General features: G+C 36.7%; 1 protein-coding gene across 1 annotated transcript in view; it reads right to left on the reverse strand.

The window, feature by feature from the left end:
• Nucleotides 1–17,441, reverse strand: part of CD36 (CD36 molecule (CD36 blood group)) — a 52,220-nt gene extending 34,779 nt beyond the window's left edge. Inside the window, exons 1-3 of the mRNA XM_075557649.1 lie at nt 17,332–17,441; nt 12,502–12,587; nt 4,091–4,304 (exon numbers count right to left, since the gene is read on the reverse strand). Of these exons, the coding sequence (XP_075413764.1) occupies nt 4,091–4,210 (120 nt within the window). The 5' untranslated portion in view covers nt 4,211–4,304; nt 12,502–12,587; nt 17,332–17,441. The remainder of the gene's footprint in view (nt 1–4,090; nt 4,305–12,501; nt 12,588–17,331) is intronic.
• Between the last annotated feature and the right edge of the window lie 322 nt (nt 17,442–17,763).

Below are 17,763 nucleotides of genomic sequence, written 5' to 3' on the forward strand. Positions count from 1 at the left end.
GGGAAGCCAGGGGGTGCAGTGGTTACAAGTTGGGCTGAGATCCTCGTGGTTGAGAGAAAGGCTGGGCTTTCTACCCCTTTCACCAGTTACAGTCTCAGAAACCCATAGTTGGTCACTGGGAGTCAGCATTGACTCCTGGCAGTGATTTTGGTTTGGGTTTAGATGGTGAATTGGCAAGCTGATTTACGTCCTTGTGCTTACAAAATGAGTAAATTGAAAGTTCTCATACTCATAAATGTTGGTGATAATCCAATGAATTAATATATGTAAAGAAAGCAGATGGTGCTGGGCTATCAAAATATATAGTATCTGAGATCTTAAAGGCTTGTAATTAAGCAAGCGACCATCCAGCAGGGCAGTAATAAAGCCCAAATGGAAGAAGCATGCCAGTGATCATGAGGTTTTGATGGGAAGAGGCATCAAAAGTTCAAAAACACAACCAACTCGATGTGACTGGGCATATATGCAGTGGAGACCCAGAAGCGCCTGCAAGGTAATTGGCTGTCTTCACCAAAGGGCCGCGGGGAGCAGACAAAAAAAAAAAAAAAATCCAGGGGAGGTAATGGCACTGAGAAATCACAGAAATAACCTCTCCTTCTTTAAAATTTCATCCCCTCACTTTTTATTTTACATCATTCATCATTCACTTTGCATATGTTTATTTGAACACTTAAGATTGTTCAGTACACAAACGTCAAGATAGATAATTCTTCAGAGACAGGAACAGGAGTAACAGTCCCCCGAGGATACAGAAAAGGGGGTGGAGGGGAAGTGGGAGCTGGTAGCATTGATGACTGTACAACTCGATGATGGGCTCCAACCACAGAGGTGTACGTGAGTGGATATGTTGGATTGTATAAGATAGTTCAATAAAACATTCACGATATATTTATAATGTGCATATATTACATGAAATGTGTGTATGTATATATTTATATATGAAGCTGTTCACTACACCTACTCACTGCTATTGAGTTGGTGCTCCCAACTAGTGACCCTATTGGACAGGCTAGAAGTGCCCCTGCAAGTTCTGAGACTAATTGTTTATGGGAGTAGGAAAGGTCCTGTCTTTTTCCAAGAAGCAGCTGATAGTTTAGAACTGCAGACCAACTCAACCACTACGTCATCAGGCTTTAAAAAATGCTGCTTATCTGATGATAGAAATAGGTATATGTAGATTCTGTTATATACCTCATACTTCATATTTCATTTGTATAATTAATATTACTTGATGTATGAAAGTCAAGATAGATAACACTTTAGAAACAGTAACGGGAGTAATAATTCCCTGAGGGTATGGGAAGAAAGAGGGGTGGGGTGGAAGCGGGTGGGGGGGAGCAGATAGCAATGATGACTATATAACCCCACTATAGAGGAACAAATACAGAATTGTAGGTGAATGGATACATTGTATGGTGTAAAATATGGCTATGTACATTAACACGGCTTCCTGGGGGCAGGGTGGGAGGGAGGGGAGAAAGGAGTGCTGACACCAAAGAGTTCAAGAGGAAATAAAGTCTTTTGAAAATGATGGTTGCAGCAATTGTACAATTATTCTTGATCCAATTGAATTATGCACAGTCATAATATCTGTAAAATCTCCTAATAAAATTATTAAAAAATTATATTGCTGAGCACATCATAGTTTCTCCTACCTGATATTCAAAGCTTCTTAAATCTACCCCCATAGTTCTAGTCTAGACTGATTATCTATCCTGCTAATCCAGGATTCTTGCCACAGTCTCTCCCTTTTTGCTCCCTTTTCACAACATTTAATCCAATGTCCACATTTTTTTCTACTACGAATTGCCTGACACATTCATTGCAGTATTTTCTGGCCATTCAGAAGTTCTATATTTCATCAAATTCCCACTCAGGTCTTATCTTCTTCTTGACGTTTCTCAGATGTTCTGTAAAATTTATTTTGCTAAATAGTATTTATTTTTCCATAGTATATGCTCTATAATTCTAGAGATTCATCTCTGTGTATTTCTTATGATATAGCTATTCCCCATTAAATTTTTATAGCCACCGAGTTCATTTATTTTGGCTTTTTTAGTCTTTATATAAACTCATATTTTATATCACAAAACTTATATTTACTTATAGCTATTATTAACTTCTAGGGAAATTTAAGCAACTAAAACTAATTTTATTGTCTAGGCTGTCACCTAAGAGAGTGTGCACTTAATAATTTAGTTGAAGAAGATGCAACAATTATACGATCAACACTCAGATATTGATCATTGATTTTGTAACAGAAAATTGGCCTTAGTCTAAAATGCTGTGCACGGGGGTATTACTGTTACCCTTCTACTCAGGGGCTTTCCTATCAGAGGAGCTTAGTATGCATATCAAGATGCTAAGATACTGTCATATTGTTTTCTCTTGTAGGAGATGCAGCTGTGAATCCCAGTTCATAGGTCTAGAAGGGTACAGAGTGACTGTAACTTCATAACACAACCATAAAACCCAAATCTGACCAACTGTCTCAATAAAACATAGCCAGGAAACTTAGAATCCCAAAGCAGGAATACTATTGAATAATAATGATGTTCTCTCAGTTCAAACATGAAACATCTCATTTAAAATATTTCAACTAAAATGAAATTAATAGCTATTATGTATGAGCAATAAAAGTTTTTGAAATGACTATAAATATATATTTTAATGACTACACTTTTAATGACTAAATATAGTATGCAAACATAGGAGCTACTAATTTATTGCAGACTATGATAAAACCCAAAAGACTGCAGCAAGAAAATTTTCTTTGAACTTTAAAACCTGTAGCATGTTTAGCAAAGGAAAGAAAGATTACAATGCAGTAACTTCTTGTTATGATTAGATAGATTTGCTAAGGTGATATTGCAGCCAAATAAAATGACCTATGTTTCTAATCCTACTTAGAGCAAGATGTCAAGTACAGATGAATGGAGAAGTTAGATAAGGGTCTTGGCAGTGGTAGCCAGTAATAGGCCTCACCCATGTCAAAACTTCATTCATCATGTTCTCCATTGTGGAGCATGCTTACAAACCCTTTCTTTAGGCCACTGACATACCAGTCAGCTGAGCGCTGAAGCTAGAACTCAGATATTATTTTATTTGTCCTACATGGAGCCCTAAAAAATGAACCAATGTGCCTTTGGGCAGGGCATTCACTCTCAAGTTCACTTCATCTCCTGTCCTTCCTTTTGTCTTTTGTCCTGGCAACCTTGATTAATTTTTGGTTTTGTTTATTATACCTACAAAGCTCCTGAAGACTTTTAAACTTGCGATCATGAGTCATAATAAACTTGACAGGAGTAAGTTTGCTTTATTTCCCCTAGATCTTTGAGTTAGAATTGTAGTAGATCTGCTACCTATGATGCTATTCTTCCTTCTCCCATCAAATAGTTTCATCTGAGTGAGTAGGAAGCTAATTAGGAAATAGGTTAAAAGATGAATTCTAGTTTGTTATGTCTGTATATTGAATCAATACAATTATATTTAAAACTAAAGTCATTGTGTAGCATATTACTGGGACATGGTGTACATGAAAGTGTTTTCTAGGAGACAAAAAATTTGTAAAAATAGGAAACATTCATGAGAACATTATAGATTATTATAATAAAAAACAGTTTTCACCAAATGACAACGCTGTCATATTTTACTAATGTGAAAGATGACAATGCTCATTTAAAGCAGCGTCCCTTTCCAGTCACTAGCCCAAATGCTACTGCTTTTATCAATGCACCCACACAAAATAATACACGATAAAAATGGTTTTAAAAAGTGAATGCAAATATACTCCTTGGACATAATAAAAAAACTATTAATTTAACAAATGTGCCAACCTCTAACTAATTCTTTTTCAAAGTTTATGCATTTATATTTAAACTATCAAAACAATCTAAGGAAAGATACATTATACTTGTGACATTTCACAGGTGCTTCCTTCTCTATCATTTAGCCTTATAGAAGTTGATACAAAATTAGAGACCATCATGAAATATAAACTAGGAACTGAAAATACGAAAGAAGAGAGAACAATGGAAGAATCAGAACGAATAACAAAAGGACAGATGTCATATCCTTCTGAGAACTGTACCTTTTGAATGGTCTTCTCAATAATCATGTCTCCTACTGGCATCAGAACACCCCCAAACACGGCCAGGACAGCCCCAATGACGGCGCCAGCGATGAGACCACAGTTCCTGTCACAGCCCATGTTTTCCTCCAGAGGACCGGGAAAGGTTCAGTAACAGCTTCTTTCAAACTCTTAGGTCCGAGTCAAGTGCTTTCCAAGAGCTCTGGTTCTATCACTAGAAAGAGATAATAAAAGAGAAACTTAAATATCAGTGCAAAAAGATCAAAGTACAACGAAAACATGCAATTGAAAGAGGTCCTTTTGCCTGTGATAAATAAACCAATGCTTTCCTTTGCTTTAGCAAAATGGCTGTTTAGATTCTTCTCCCTTTTCTTGCTCTTAATAATGTGCCCGAGGCAGAAAAATGTATATTGCCATATAGTTTCTTCAACATTTTCTTCTTCTGGTTGTTCTTTCTGTGGACGAGGGCCATGATCAATCTTATCTGTGTAGGCTCATGCTGACAGTACTCACCCTCCTGCCTCTTTTGCTCAGACTGACCTGCCCAGTTAACTACCTCTCGCCCCTCCGGCTAGCTTCTCCAACAAGCAGAGTCGACTCCGTGAGGCCTGGTGGTTCCTGAAATCAAGTATCAGTGGCCTGATATCTCCTCAGTCTAAAGGCGAAGCAAGTATGCTGATAGGTTATTTTTTTTTATTATACCTTCTTTGGGAGTAAACAGCAAGATACAGACTGCACAGATGATGATTCTTAGAAAAAATCAAATCCTCCAATCATTTGTAAACTACCTGTTAAAAGCAAAACCAGTGGTAAGCTGTGGAAATTAAAACTGAGACAAGCATTTTCCCTGTCAGCAAAATTATAATCATAGTAAAAGGAAAATCTCATTATTGTGAATTCTAAGTTTATGTTCAAATTGTGTCTATGTCATAAAAACTTATTCAGAACAATAAGCAGTTTTGAAGACCCGTGCTTTAATGTCAACTTAATTGCTAATAGCTGATTTGGGATATATCATAACCATAGAGCATTAAAAAAGGTATAATATCAAGTGTGCATAATTTTAATGCTAGCCCTGTTTTCTGATTGGTTTAAATATTAAACTTGAATATTATTCATTTTTATCATGTGCAGTTGATTCATGGGTTGTCACAATGTAAGTAGATGTGATTCAACTAGTCAATCTTCATGCTTTATATCTTTACATAAGAGAACATGTATTTATTACATCAAGAAAACAAATTATAGAATGAGTGGATCTTGCTGTTATAAAATTGGTAATTATCTGTTACTTGTGACCAACATTTGAAAGTGTAATCATTTGAGCTACTTTGGTTATGACATTTAGTTTTAACTTAATAGGGCTGACCTGGCATTTATAAATGGTCATAATGTGCTTTAAAGCCTACAAATAAATACTTTCTACTTTAAAATATCTATGGCCAGCAGAAGCACAGATGCCAAGAGAGTGCATGCTATGGAGAAGACGTTTGTCAAAAGTATAAGGGAAACAAAATACATTATACTTTGATGTGCTGTCCAAAATATTTTCCCTTCACAATTTTATTGAGATAGAAATATCAGTCCAATTAGTTTATTTCTAAGTGATGAGCAACCTTGCCTTTTCACAATAGTATTGGATTGACTACCATCTAATGGAAATAGAAAACATAAGAAATGTTCTCCAAATGCTTTCTTACTGAGTGAGAATCATGTTTGTTCCCTTCTATCTAGAATACTTTAACCATAAAATATAGGACACAATAAACTAGTTTCTTCAGAGGCCAACGTGAAAAGCTAAACACATTTCATCAGCCCCGCTTTTTACAATATAAATGGAAAACTAATCTAAACAGAATATCTGTTTTTCCTATGGGCTTTTGTATATCACTGGGCAAGTAGGGTTGAACTTTTTATTAATTGTTTGGGGGTAGAGTGGGGAGAAGAACTCATCCTACCTGTTGAAATCATCTAACACAGGCTACCTTTATGACCTTGATCTTGGTTGACACACTGCAATGAAAGAAGTTCTTTCAGGTGGTTTGTAAACCACCTGAAGAGCTCTATATAATTAAATTAAATTTCCTGCATAACACGCCTTAATATTATTTTGGGGCCTATACTTATAAATAGCCACTACATTTCTAAATACGGAATACCATTCTGGTTCCATACTTTGAACCAACAGTTATGGTCAGAGAGTTTTTCTGGAAACACTTTAATGTATGTCCATTTCATATATGCCTCCTGATTGCAAGCTATACTTCAGATAACAATCAAAATAAAGAGAACTAAACTAAGGTGTTCCAGACTAGGCTCTTTGAGGGTGTACCAAAAACTGATTTGTCACTCTTGTCAAATGGGTCACAGACAAGCCACTGTTTAACATCTCTGAATTTCTTCATGTGTAAAATGAGATGCTAACACAAGATCAGGGGTTTTTAAATCAAGCACGTGAATTGTTTTTCATTCAAGTTCTAACACAACACGACTTTATAAAAGGATCAGAGTAAACATGAATCCAGCACAAACCATAAATGTCAAGATTAGGAAATTGAAGATTTTAACAACTTTTGAAGTCTGAAATTGAAGAGACATGCCATTAAGATACATTAATGAATACTGATGATTGGAATGTGACAGTTGGAAACAACTAAGCATTGGTAGTTGGTAAGTACGACGTTTGTGAGAGAAAAGATGACAAATACCATCTTGAAAAAAGAAGTTTGAAAGACTTACAACTTATTAATTGCAAACCATATTTTCAACAACATAAATGGTGACTAAAGAGATGGAAAATAGTTCTGGTGATATACTGCAGAGTGTTTGGCTGCCAACCAGAGGCTGCTCGGTGTAGCCAAAACGCTGCTCCACAGGAAAAGAGGGGGAGAAAGTCTGCTTTCTTCAGAATTATCGAGGTGGAAATTCTATTGGCACTTCTGCTCTGTCCTACAGGTGGTGATGAGTCAGAATCTACTAAATAGCTGTGGGGTTTTGTATATTGTCTCACCCTTCATTGACATGAAATCTACTTGCATTTGGAAATTCGACAGCTACTCTCTTCCCTCTTTTTTACTGTGTAATTGTCTTCATTGCACATTGATGTTTCTGGTTCCCTGTTGGCAGCAGGGCAGGTTTGTTGTACTTTGGATATTCCTGTATCTGGGTTGACTTCAGGGTGTTGCATGTATGTAATTATCAAATTGCTGTCTGCTGTTGTCAGAGTTTTTGTCTGAAGAACTCCCTTTAGGGTTTCTTGTAAGTTTAATCTGGGTTTTACAACTTCTTTTCATTTCTATTTATCTAGAACTGGCATATCTTGTATTTGAGGGCTAGTTTTACTGGTTATATAAGTTTTGGTTGGGAGATTTTTAGTTCTTTTTCCTTTTCTATCATTCCATTTAAGAGCAACCTTGGGCTGCTGACTGGAAAACATCAGCAGATTGAAACCACCAGATGCTACTTGGGAGAAAGTCGGGCATTCTACTCCCATAAAGAATCACGCCCTTGGGAGCCCACAAGGACCGTTCTAGCCTGTCCTATAGGGTCAATGCACATTGGAAGGATTCTATGGCAGGCGAGTGATCATTTCATTGCCTCCTGTTGAGAAAATCTGAGCTTAGTTACACTGGTTTGCCTTCATAGGTACCTTTTCATTTATACTGCCCTGCTCTCAGAATTCTCCCAATGTCTTTGAATTTGGAGATTGTGATTATGGCATGTTGTAGGGGTCTTATTTTGAGATCTCTTCTGTTTGAGGTTTATTCAGCTTCTTAAGCGCCTATCTTCTTGACATCATGATATCAAGGGATTTTTCTTCAATACCTCTTCAACAATTTCCTCTCTGCTTTAAAATTTTTGCTTCCTTCGGCTCTGAAATTCCTATGACACCTAAGTCATTCCTCCTGAGAGTATGCCATCTAATTCTAAACATTCATCCGGATATCTGGGGTGTTTTCTTTTCTGATTGTATCTCTAGCAGGTTAGTAAGGAGAGATTTATCTTCAGGGTTACTAATTCAGCTTTCCACTGATTCAATTCTATTCCTTTATCCTTTCAGTATATAATCTATTTCAGAAATAGTATAAATCTCCTGGTTTTCTTTTCCTGTTTTGTATGATTTCTACTTTTTTCATCTACTTTGCTAGCTTGTTCTTATAGTACTTTCCTGAGTTTTATTTTTTCTGTATTTCCCTTGACCTCTTCTGTAGCCTTTCCATCTTTCTCTAGATCTTATGAGAGAACTAAAGATTCTTTTAAACTCCGTATCAGGCTATTTTATTGTCATTTGTTCCTCAAAAGAGAATTTGTCTTTATGTCTTGGTCACTTGTTTGACCACTCTGACTTCTTTCTTCAAGAGAACCAAAATTGTTGTCCCAGAAGCATTGTTGTGGTGTAGCCATTGTATTTGAAAGATGATTGTGTGTTGGTGCATCTGTACACACTCATCGCCTGGTTCCTGGTGGATGTGACAGAGAAGGTGCATGTGTGCACAGCTCTCTGCTTAGGTCGCACGGGGGAGGATAGACCCGAGTGCTGTTGCCTGCTGGCTAGTCACGTTCAGGCAGGGCAGTGGCGACGCTTGCACAGTTGGTGGGCCTACAGGAGGTACAGGACGGAGCTGTCGATTTGTTGTTGTTTTCTGTTGGTTGGGACAAGAAAATTGAAACTGCAGCAGCAACAACAATCTAGTAAGGGAAAGCAGACAAAGAACAGCAGGAAAATAACTAAGTATCTTCTTTGCTGCCACCCAGTGGTGTTCCAGGATGTTAGCTAAACAGACTGTTCTTTGCAAAAACTCAAGATGGCTGTGGCTTGTCAGACTAGCTGACAATTCACCTGCATTGCTCTTCTGGGGTCACTTTAGTTCAGCTTTTCTCTTAGCAGATATCTAATCCATCTCTACTATTTCCTCTGAGGGTCACTGCTCCCATTTTATCATCTAGTCCCATGTCTTTCTTGTAGAGGGTCTGTGTAGGTTGTCTGCTTATTGCACCATCTGACTGAGATCAGTAATAACACCAACCTCTTGATAAATGGGAAAAGCTACTTCTATACACAAACACAGGAGTAGCTTTTATTGTTGTAAAGGCATAAGGGTGGAATTATTGATGGGCCGGCTGTGGCATTTGAACCAATGGACCACATGAGATGGAAATCACAGTGGTAAAGTCAACTCCATTTGTAGAAAGAGGCCATGGAAACAATCTGTCCGAAGAAGACCAGTGGCTTGCTATGAAGCACAGAGACACAGCTCATGTGCAAGCACAAGCTGAAGCAGAAGAAAGTTAAAACAATTCCATGAAAACCAAAGTACAACTTTGAATACTTCTACCCCCATTTAGAGAAAATCTCAATAATAAATTTGATGCATTGGTTACTAATGACCAAAGGCTAGACACGTTGTGAGAAGGCCTCATTGTACACGAAGAAGGCAAGAGGTCATTGAAAAAGACAAGAAAGGAAATTCAAAATGGGTGTCAGAAGAGGCACTGAACATAGACTATCAAAATAAAAGAAAGAACTAACGAAGCAAAAGAGCTGAACGAAAAATGTCAAAGGGGAACATGAGAAGACAATAGAATGCATTATAACAAAATGTACCTAGAGTAATAAAATCAAAAAGGAAGAACACGTTCAGCATTCTAGGATCAAAGAATTGAAGAAAAAAAACCCAAGCCTCAAGTTGCAATTTCGAAGAATTCCATGGGCACAGTTTTTTGAGCCTATTACCAGGAGAGACCAAATCCTGCTTGGTAATTTAGTGCCAGTGAAAAATAGGAAGACCGTCCACAAGACGGTTGACATGACGACCGCAACAATGGACTCAAAGAGAACAAAGGCCAAGATAGTACAGGGAAAGCCATGGTTTTGTTCTTTTACACATGGAGCCGCTATCAGCTGGAACCAACCCAACAGCATCTAACAACAAACAACTGGGGGAAAGACAATGGTGTAAAAAGCAACAAAAGAAGGTGGAAGACTACATAGATTCACTACGGCTCTATACCAAAAGGTACTACTTGATGTCTGATCATTTCAGGAGTAGCATAGGACCTACAACGAAGGGAAAGGTTCACACTGTGCTGAAGGTGTTTGCAAAATGCAAGACTCTAGGAATTGACAAAATACCAATGGGAATATGTTTACCAATGAAAACAAAACTGTAAGCATCTCTTGTCTATGCTAAGAAATTTGAGAGACAGCTACCTCAACAACTGACTCTAGAAGATCAATATTCATATCTATTCCAGAGAAAGATTATCTATGACTTGTAGCAAATATTGAGCAATATAAGTAATAGTACATGAAATAAAATTATGCTGAAGATAACTCAAAAGCAATTGTAGAAATACAACAATAGAAGACTGCTAGGAATTCAAGATGGATTCAGGAAATAATGTAGAATGAGGTATTTATCAGTTATTGCTGCCTATTAACCGGTCTTGACTGAAACCAGAGAATAACCAAAAAATGTCTTCTTATGCAAAGATATTCCACTTTGGGATTATAATAAATTACATGAAGAATAGGAATCCGAGTGCGCTTAATTGTGCTTATCGGGAACCTGTGCACAAAGCAAGAGGCTGTTGTAGCAACAGAACTAGGGGATCCAGTGCGGTTTAAAATCAGCAAAGATGTGTGTCTAGGTTGTAACTTTTCATCATATTTATTCATTCTGTATGCTGATCAAAGAATTCCATAAGCTAGACTATATGAAGAGTAATGAGGCATTAGGATAGATTCATTAACAAATGCAGTATTCAGATGACGCAAACTTGCTTGCTAAGAGTAAAGATCTGCAGCACTTATTGATGGAGATAAAAACATATATAGGTCTTAGTATGAATTACTACTCAGAATATGAAACAAAAATCCTGATAAAATTTGAGATTTATTAGATTTACAAATCTAATGGTAAATTATAAGATTTATAAGCAATATCATGAGTTGTTAAAATATTTATGTTGTTTAGAATTGCAGTGTCCTAGGACCCTTAATTACTGTGCCTGGAAGCAGCAGTCAAAGAGTCAAATGATATATTCTTTAGTTAAATGCTGTGCAAAAGACAAAGATACCACTTTTGGGACTAAGGTATACTCGGCATGAATCATAATATTTCACTTGCCTCATATCTATGCAAGCTAGACAATGTGTAAGGAAGCCAATGAAGGACAGCTGTGTTTGATTTACTGTGTTGGCAAAGAATATGGAATAAAAGAAAGAATATGGAATATGACGTAGCCTGCTTGGGGGAAAAACCCTGTTTGTCTTGGAGCAAGGATTCCCACTGCTTCTGAGCTGTGAAAATGGTGAGACTTGGTCTTAAGAGCTTTGGACATATTATCCATAGAGACCAATCCCTAGATAAAAATATTACTTTTGGTAAAGGGTATGGTGAGAAAATAAAGCAAGATCCTCAATGAGATGGATTGATATGATGACTGGCAATGGTGGAAAATATAGCACAATTTTGAGGATAGTTATAAGTAAGAACCAATTTGAAGGCACTTAAAAATACAATCACCCCACCAAGGGACATTTGGCAATGTGTGGAGTTCTTTGGGGAGGAGCAACTGGAATGTAGCAGTTGAAGGCTAGGCATACAGCTAACCATCCTAGAAAATACAGAACAATCACCGCCGCCATCACCACCACGGCACACTCAGTGCACGATGACAATAGCTGTTGTGTATGCAGTTTCCATTAGATGGAACCGGCTTTGTCACCTAACAATAACAGCAACCTTCAGACATGGATTCATAACTTGACCTCCATGCTATGTCCTGAAACATTAATTCCTTATTATTAGTATGCTCTCAAAGAATCTGTTAGAAACCTATGATTTAGTTGAACCATTTAGAAAATGGAACAACTTATACCCAATGTCAGTTTTAGTGATGTCATGAATCTATGAGAAAACAAAAACAAACCTCTGTTTAATTTTTATCTTTTGGAAATATATTTTATGTTTTATATAATCAATAAAAGATCAGCATTCAGCCCCGAATAAAATGTTTAAAAAAAAAGATCAGCATTCATTTCCTCTGCCACTCTAACAGAGAACAAAATAAACTATGTTTAAAATGATAATTTTATCATTTAAAAATAGCTTTAAGGGTATATGTTGATCTCTTTCTATTCACCAGGAGGCCTGGTGGCATGGTGGGTATGAGTTGGGTTGCTAACTGCAAGGTCCAACTGTTCAAAACCACCAGCCGCTCCATAAAAGAAAGATGGGGCTTCTACTGCTGTAAAGAGTTTCAGTCAAGGAAACCCATAGGGACAGTTCCTTCCAGGTCTTTATAAGTCAAAATCAAATTGATGGCAGTGAGTTTGGCTTGGTTTGGGTTGGGTTGGGGTGGGTTTTTCACTGCATAAGGAAAACCTAGTGATGAATTTACCTTACCTTGTCCAGAATCGGTCTCTTTTAGTTCAGCAGGCCAACACACGACAGGGGTTTCTGCAAGGGCCACAGAGTCCTGAGAGTGTTCACTGTAAAAACAGGGGGCAGCACTTATTTTTCAATATTTCCCTCTCTCACCAGAAAACATACTCCAATGACACCCGTGGACCCTGTCCCCATCGCTGTTGTGCAACAACAAGCTGGGGCTTGGTCTACTTTGAACTGGACACAGCAACACTACGGTGCACACATCACTCTGCTGTGGGTTTAAGCTCATCAGAAAACTGAAATGTTGAGCAATTCAGTCTGTTGAATTATTGGGTCAGAAAGTTACTAATCTAAGGTTTCCCTATGCTTTATAAATAAGCAGTCAACATTACAATTAATAATCTAACATTTCTGCATCCATGGACTGATATTTTTGAGCCAAAAAGGGAGAGTAAATTTTAGCTTGGCTACTTGTTTAACTTTATAACTTTTATTATCATGATAATTGATGTTATTTGGATTCATTTGTCATCTTTCAATACATTGTCACCATGAGTCATTAGGTATGCTGTCATAATCATACTGTATTATTAGTTTTCATACTAAAAAATTATAATTAACTTTATTCACCCGAGACTCACGCAGAGTACCTTAGAGAAAAACTTAGGTTACATCGCACATTCTACTCAACAACTCTTCCACCCGTTTTTCACCTTTAGACAAATATTATTGTTGTCTTTACCATTCCCTCTCATTAAGTTTTGGAATGCATGAAAATTTTATGTATTGGTTTTCTTAATAAACATATCACTACACATTAAAATAGGTCATTTATTTCCCAATCCAGTTTTGAGGAAAAAAATATTGTTTAGAAATTGCTAATCACATATGGTATTACTAAGACATTTAAATCTATCATTTACTGTCTGTATAAAGTGCTTAACCTTAGGGTAATCACAGGCATAGAAAAGAAAATTCATTATTGAGACTTGAAAAATAAAGGTAGAAAAAACATTTTAAAGCATGTTTAAAGAAGTCACTACTCACATTCCTTTCTTGATCATATAAGTAGATCCACTGCTTTCTATTCATAGGAAATATTTCTCATGCTACTTGTTTAGTAGAATTTGCAAAAGGTTCTGCTTCCCTTGGCTTGTCTTTGAAAGGAGATGGCAGATAAGAGCTACCTCTTTGTTGTCAAATCCACAGGTTGTTTCTAGTGTGATCTTTTTAGCATGTGCCCTTCCACAATGGTAGGAAGTGACTGAGGCTTTTTGCCAAGGCTGATGTAGGTTAAGCTATACGAAGTCTGTTCAAGAGTCCAAGACACCAAAACAAATTCCCAAACAACCTCTAATTATTCTCGTGTGTGGATAAAGCTGTGTTCCCAGGAAAACTCCACCCAGAAAAGCCATGGCCCAGAGGTAAAAGTTCCTGGGATGTGAACTATGAAACTTGCAAAGTTTCAGATTTCCAGGGATTCTCGTGCCATAAACAAGGGCCATGACTTGAATGATATCTTGCGACCAATAATCAGATAGCTAAAATTTCTATTTTATCCACAATGATTCCTTCTGCTCATCCACAGGAAATAAAACCAGAAGACAGATCTCATTTTTCATTCATTCTTTTGAAAATTATAATTGCAAAGCACCTTAAAATGTTATTGCAACATGCTCTTTAAACAGTCTCTATGATGGCTGAGTAGAGAATGTCACTCTGGGTATTCTGTGTTCTGTAGACTGTTACTTATGTTCAGGTGTTCAGGGTAAACTCAAAATTCACTGATATTGAGTTGATGTCAACTCATGGTCACCCTGTAGGACAGGGTCAATGTCTCCTGTGGGCTTCTGAGCCTGTCACTGGACAGGAAGAGAAAGTCTTATCTTTTTCCTTTAGGTCAGCTGGTTGATTCGAACTATCAAGCTTGCGGTTGTCAGCATGACACATACCCTCTACACCGCCAGAGCTACTATGTTAAGCTACTGCACAAAAGTGTTTCTTATTTAACAAACAGAGCATCCCAGTGCAGCCCAAATTCTGAGATGGGTAAACAACAGGTTAATAAAAAATGAGAAATATTAGCTTTCAAATTTAAACTACATTTATTTTCATAATTTTATCTTACAACATACTCAAACTAAAATCACAGTTATTTAGGCATTAAAAAGATGTGGATTTGAATCCAAACTAGCCTGAGTGGGTGCAATCAGTCTTAGAAATCTGGCTGTGATTTATCATTTAGAAACAGAAGATCATTAAATTAACAGCTTTATTGATGCTCTTTCAGGACAATATTCTCCTTTTCATTGAAAAAGTTCATGCATAAGCTCAATATCTAAAGACATTTAAATCGAAGCTCTCTCGGGAAAAATGGGAAAAGGGGAAGAGAAACAGCCCTCCCCACGTCAGGCATGCTCACTTTGTCTCTCAGGTATCCTCACAGAACTCAAAGGTTATACAAACAAGTTTCGAATACACAAAACTGGAATAACTCTAAACTTTTGTATTCTTGATGTTACCACAATTTTCTGATCTATTAATATATGGATCCCCAGCTCTTATATTGTACTATAAATCCTTGTAGAAATAAAGCCTGCCTTTCAGGGGGTTATAAGCAGGAGTTACTACCGCTTTGAAATGTTTCCCTTAGAGTCCTACTGATTGAAATAGGATGATCTAGGACCACCCTTGACCTTTGACCCTAGAGAAGAAGGCTAAAATTCTTACTTTTTCCATATAAAAGTCAAGATGATGTACATTTTGCAGTGATTAATGTCTGAGTTTTAAACTCACGGTTTAAACAAAATTAGGCTCAATTCTCTACTTAATTGTGTCTCTGTGACTCAGTTATCTCTGAAAAGGGTACACTACACAGAAAATATAAAGATCTTGAGTGATGAATAAAGTGAAGACTGATGATTCATGGTCTGATAGTGTGCCCTTTGTATCTTAAAGACTCAGCAATACATTTCTTTCCTTTTTCTTCTCTATCCCCTATCCTATTTCTCAATCCTGGTAAGTTAGAGGTCAGAGAGAAACAGGGAACTGGTTTCTTGAACTGTCCTAATATATTCTGCTTTATTTATAATTATTGTTGACCTACTGAACTACAGCCAGAAGGAAAGTGTGAATCACAAAGTCTCTGACAGGATAGCAGTGTTTTATGAAAGTTTAACTGTAGCCAGCCTAACAGTAAACCCATCCTATGTTAGTTCAATAAAGTACTTTATAAATATCAAATGTGCACATTTTACATAAATAGGGATGATTATTTATAAAACATTTAGATTACAGTAAAGTCTAATTAAAAGTTATAAAACCATAGGTTAATTGGTAAATGAAAAGGCAGCTAGAAGGGTAAAGCGAGGCTACTTGGAAGTCTTAGCCAAATACTGGGCAGTGAACGCTGGCCAGAGCACTGTGATGGATGAACTCCCTGAGCAAGCCAACCTCACGTACACTCATGCACACACAGCCTAAACATGTAAACAATCAGGGCGGCGGCTGTAGCTTCGGAGGCAAATTGCAGTTATTTGAGTGCATTCTGTTCAAGTCCGTCTCCACTTGTTATTCTGATGTTCCTCCTGAGCTCGCCCATGTGCACTCTGTCCAAGTGCCTCCCCAACAGTTATGATATTTCTCCTGAGAAACTCATTAGCTGATGGTTATTTATTTAATTTATGGTTTGGGTTTAATAACTTTTGGCGAATGAAAAATTTGTCACATATTTTTCTCTCGTGGTCCAAAAGTTTATTGGTCTCTTTACATAAAGTAAGTCATAAAATATTTTATTGTGGTCATCTTATGAACCAATACTGAAGTAAATATGTTCTTTTGGAGTCAAAAGATATTATTGATTTAGAACCATAGAAAAGGATAAAAGAGTACGTTAAATCTTTTTAAAAAATCATGTCAGTATGAAATCTATTCTAGAGAATTTATGCCACTTATAATTATTTATGAAATTTCCTACTTTATATATTAAACCTTTCAGTTAATTTTTCCAGAATAATTCATCATTTAATGTAAATAAGAAGCATCATATAAGAAAATAATTACTGTTAGTTGTGATAGCCTTAAATGCCTCAATGCTTCTTACAAGCCCCCACCGCATTACCATTGGCTTATCTATAATCTGCTACCAAATGCTACACTAGTTTAAACTACATGATAAAATTCAAGATTATTATGTAGAATTAACACACTCTACCCTCCCCAGGAACAACAGCACCCTTATCAGTTAAAAACATTTTTTTAATATGAGCATATAAAAACTATACATTGCAGGAACAATATGGGCAAAGTCAAACTAACCAAAAGTATGCATTTCAGATTAAAATTAAATAAACTAATACATCTGTAAAGCAATAGGGAGTTAGCAATTAAACACTAGAAAACATATTGACTTAAGTGTGACAGATTACCTATGACAACGAAATCTCACTGTATTGATCTTTATCATTATCTTCAATCATGCTGCAAATTAAAAATCCTAAACAAATAGCTTAAGTATATAATAAAGGTTTTACAGTAACCCAAATTGGATTGTAGATTCTTTCAAATATTAACAAATAAATGTTTATAGATAAACATAAGAGTGTAAACATTAAGAAGTGCAATGTCCTTGTCCATTGGACCAAGTTTTAATACTTTATCTAGGAAGATTGAAAACTTGGTAAACAGCACAAACTAATTTTTAAATAAAGTATACTGATCTTAAAAAAATAGTTGTGCTTGTGCTGTGAATTGCTTAATATATCTACATAGTGGTGTGATCTGTCATAATTTGTGAGCTAGAAGCTCCTTGCTTTTTTTTGGTATTAAACATAGATCTCGACTCACCTTGAAAAGGAAGAAGATGAATCTTTCAATCAAGTGCTCCAACATCAGAGCAGGAATTCCCTGCAGGACTGAATTATATCCTGAAGAAAAAGCTTACAGTGCAATGCTCGTTACATAAACTGGGGGAGAGTTTAAATTTTCTTAAAAAAAAAAACAAAAAAAATCAGAACCTTTCACGTCAGATCCCAGTATGTAATCTGTTGCCAAAGAAAGAAGAAAAAAAAAGAAAAGAAAAAGAAAGAAAGAAGCCCATACCCACCATGCTACTGGTAAAACTCATAAAGGGCTGTTTTCATGATCTGGTAAGGACCGGTTACCTCTATCTGAGGTTCTTAGCTGCAGCGCTGTGGGTGTGGGTGTGGGTGGGGGTGGGGGGGTGTTATTTCCCAATCTAAGTAAGTCAGAGGCCAGAGGGACAAAGGGAACTGATTT

Source organism: Tenrec ecaudatus, chromosome 9, assembly GCF_050624435.1.
Source record: "Tenrec ecaudatus isolate mTenEca1 chromosome 9, mTenEca1.hap1, whole genome shotgun sequence".
In the NCBI taxonomy this organism is placed as follows: Eukaryota; Metazoa; Chordata; class Mammalia; order Afrosoricida; family Tenrecidae; genus Tenrec; species Tenrec ecaudatus.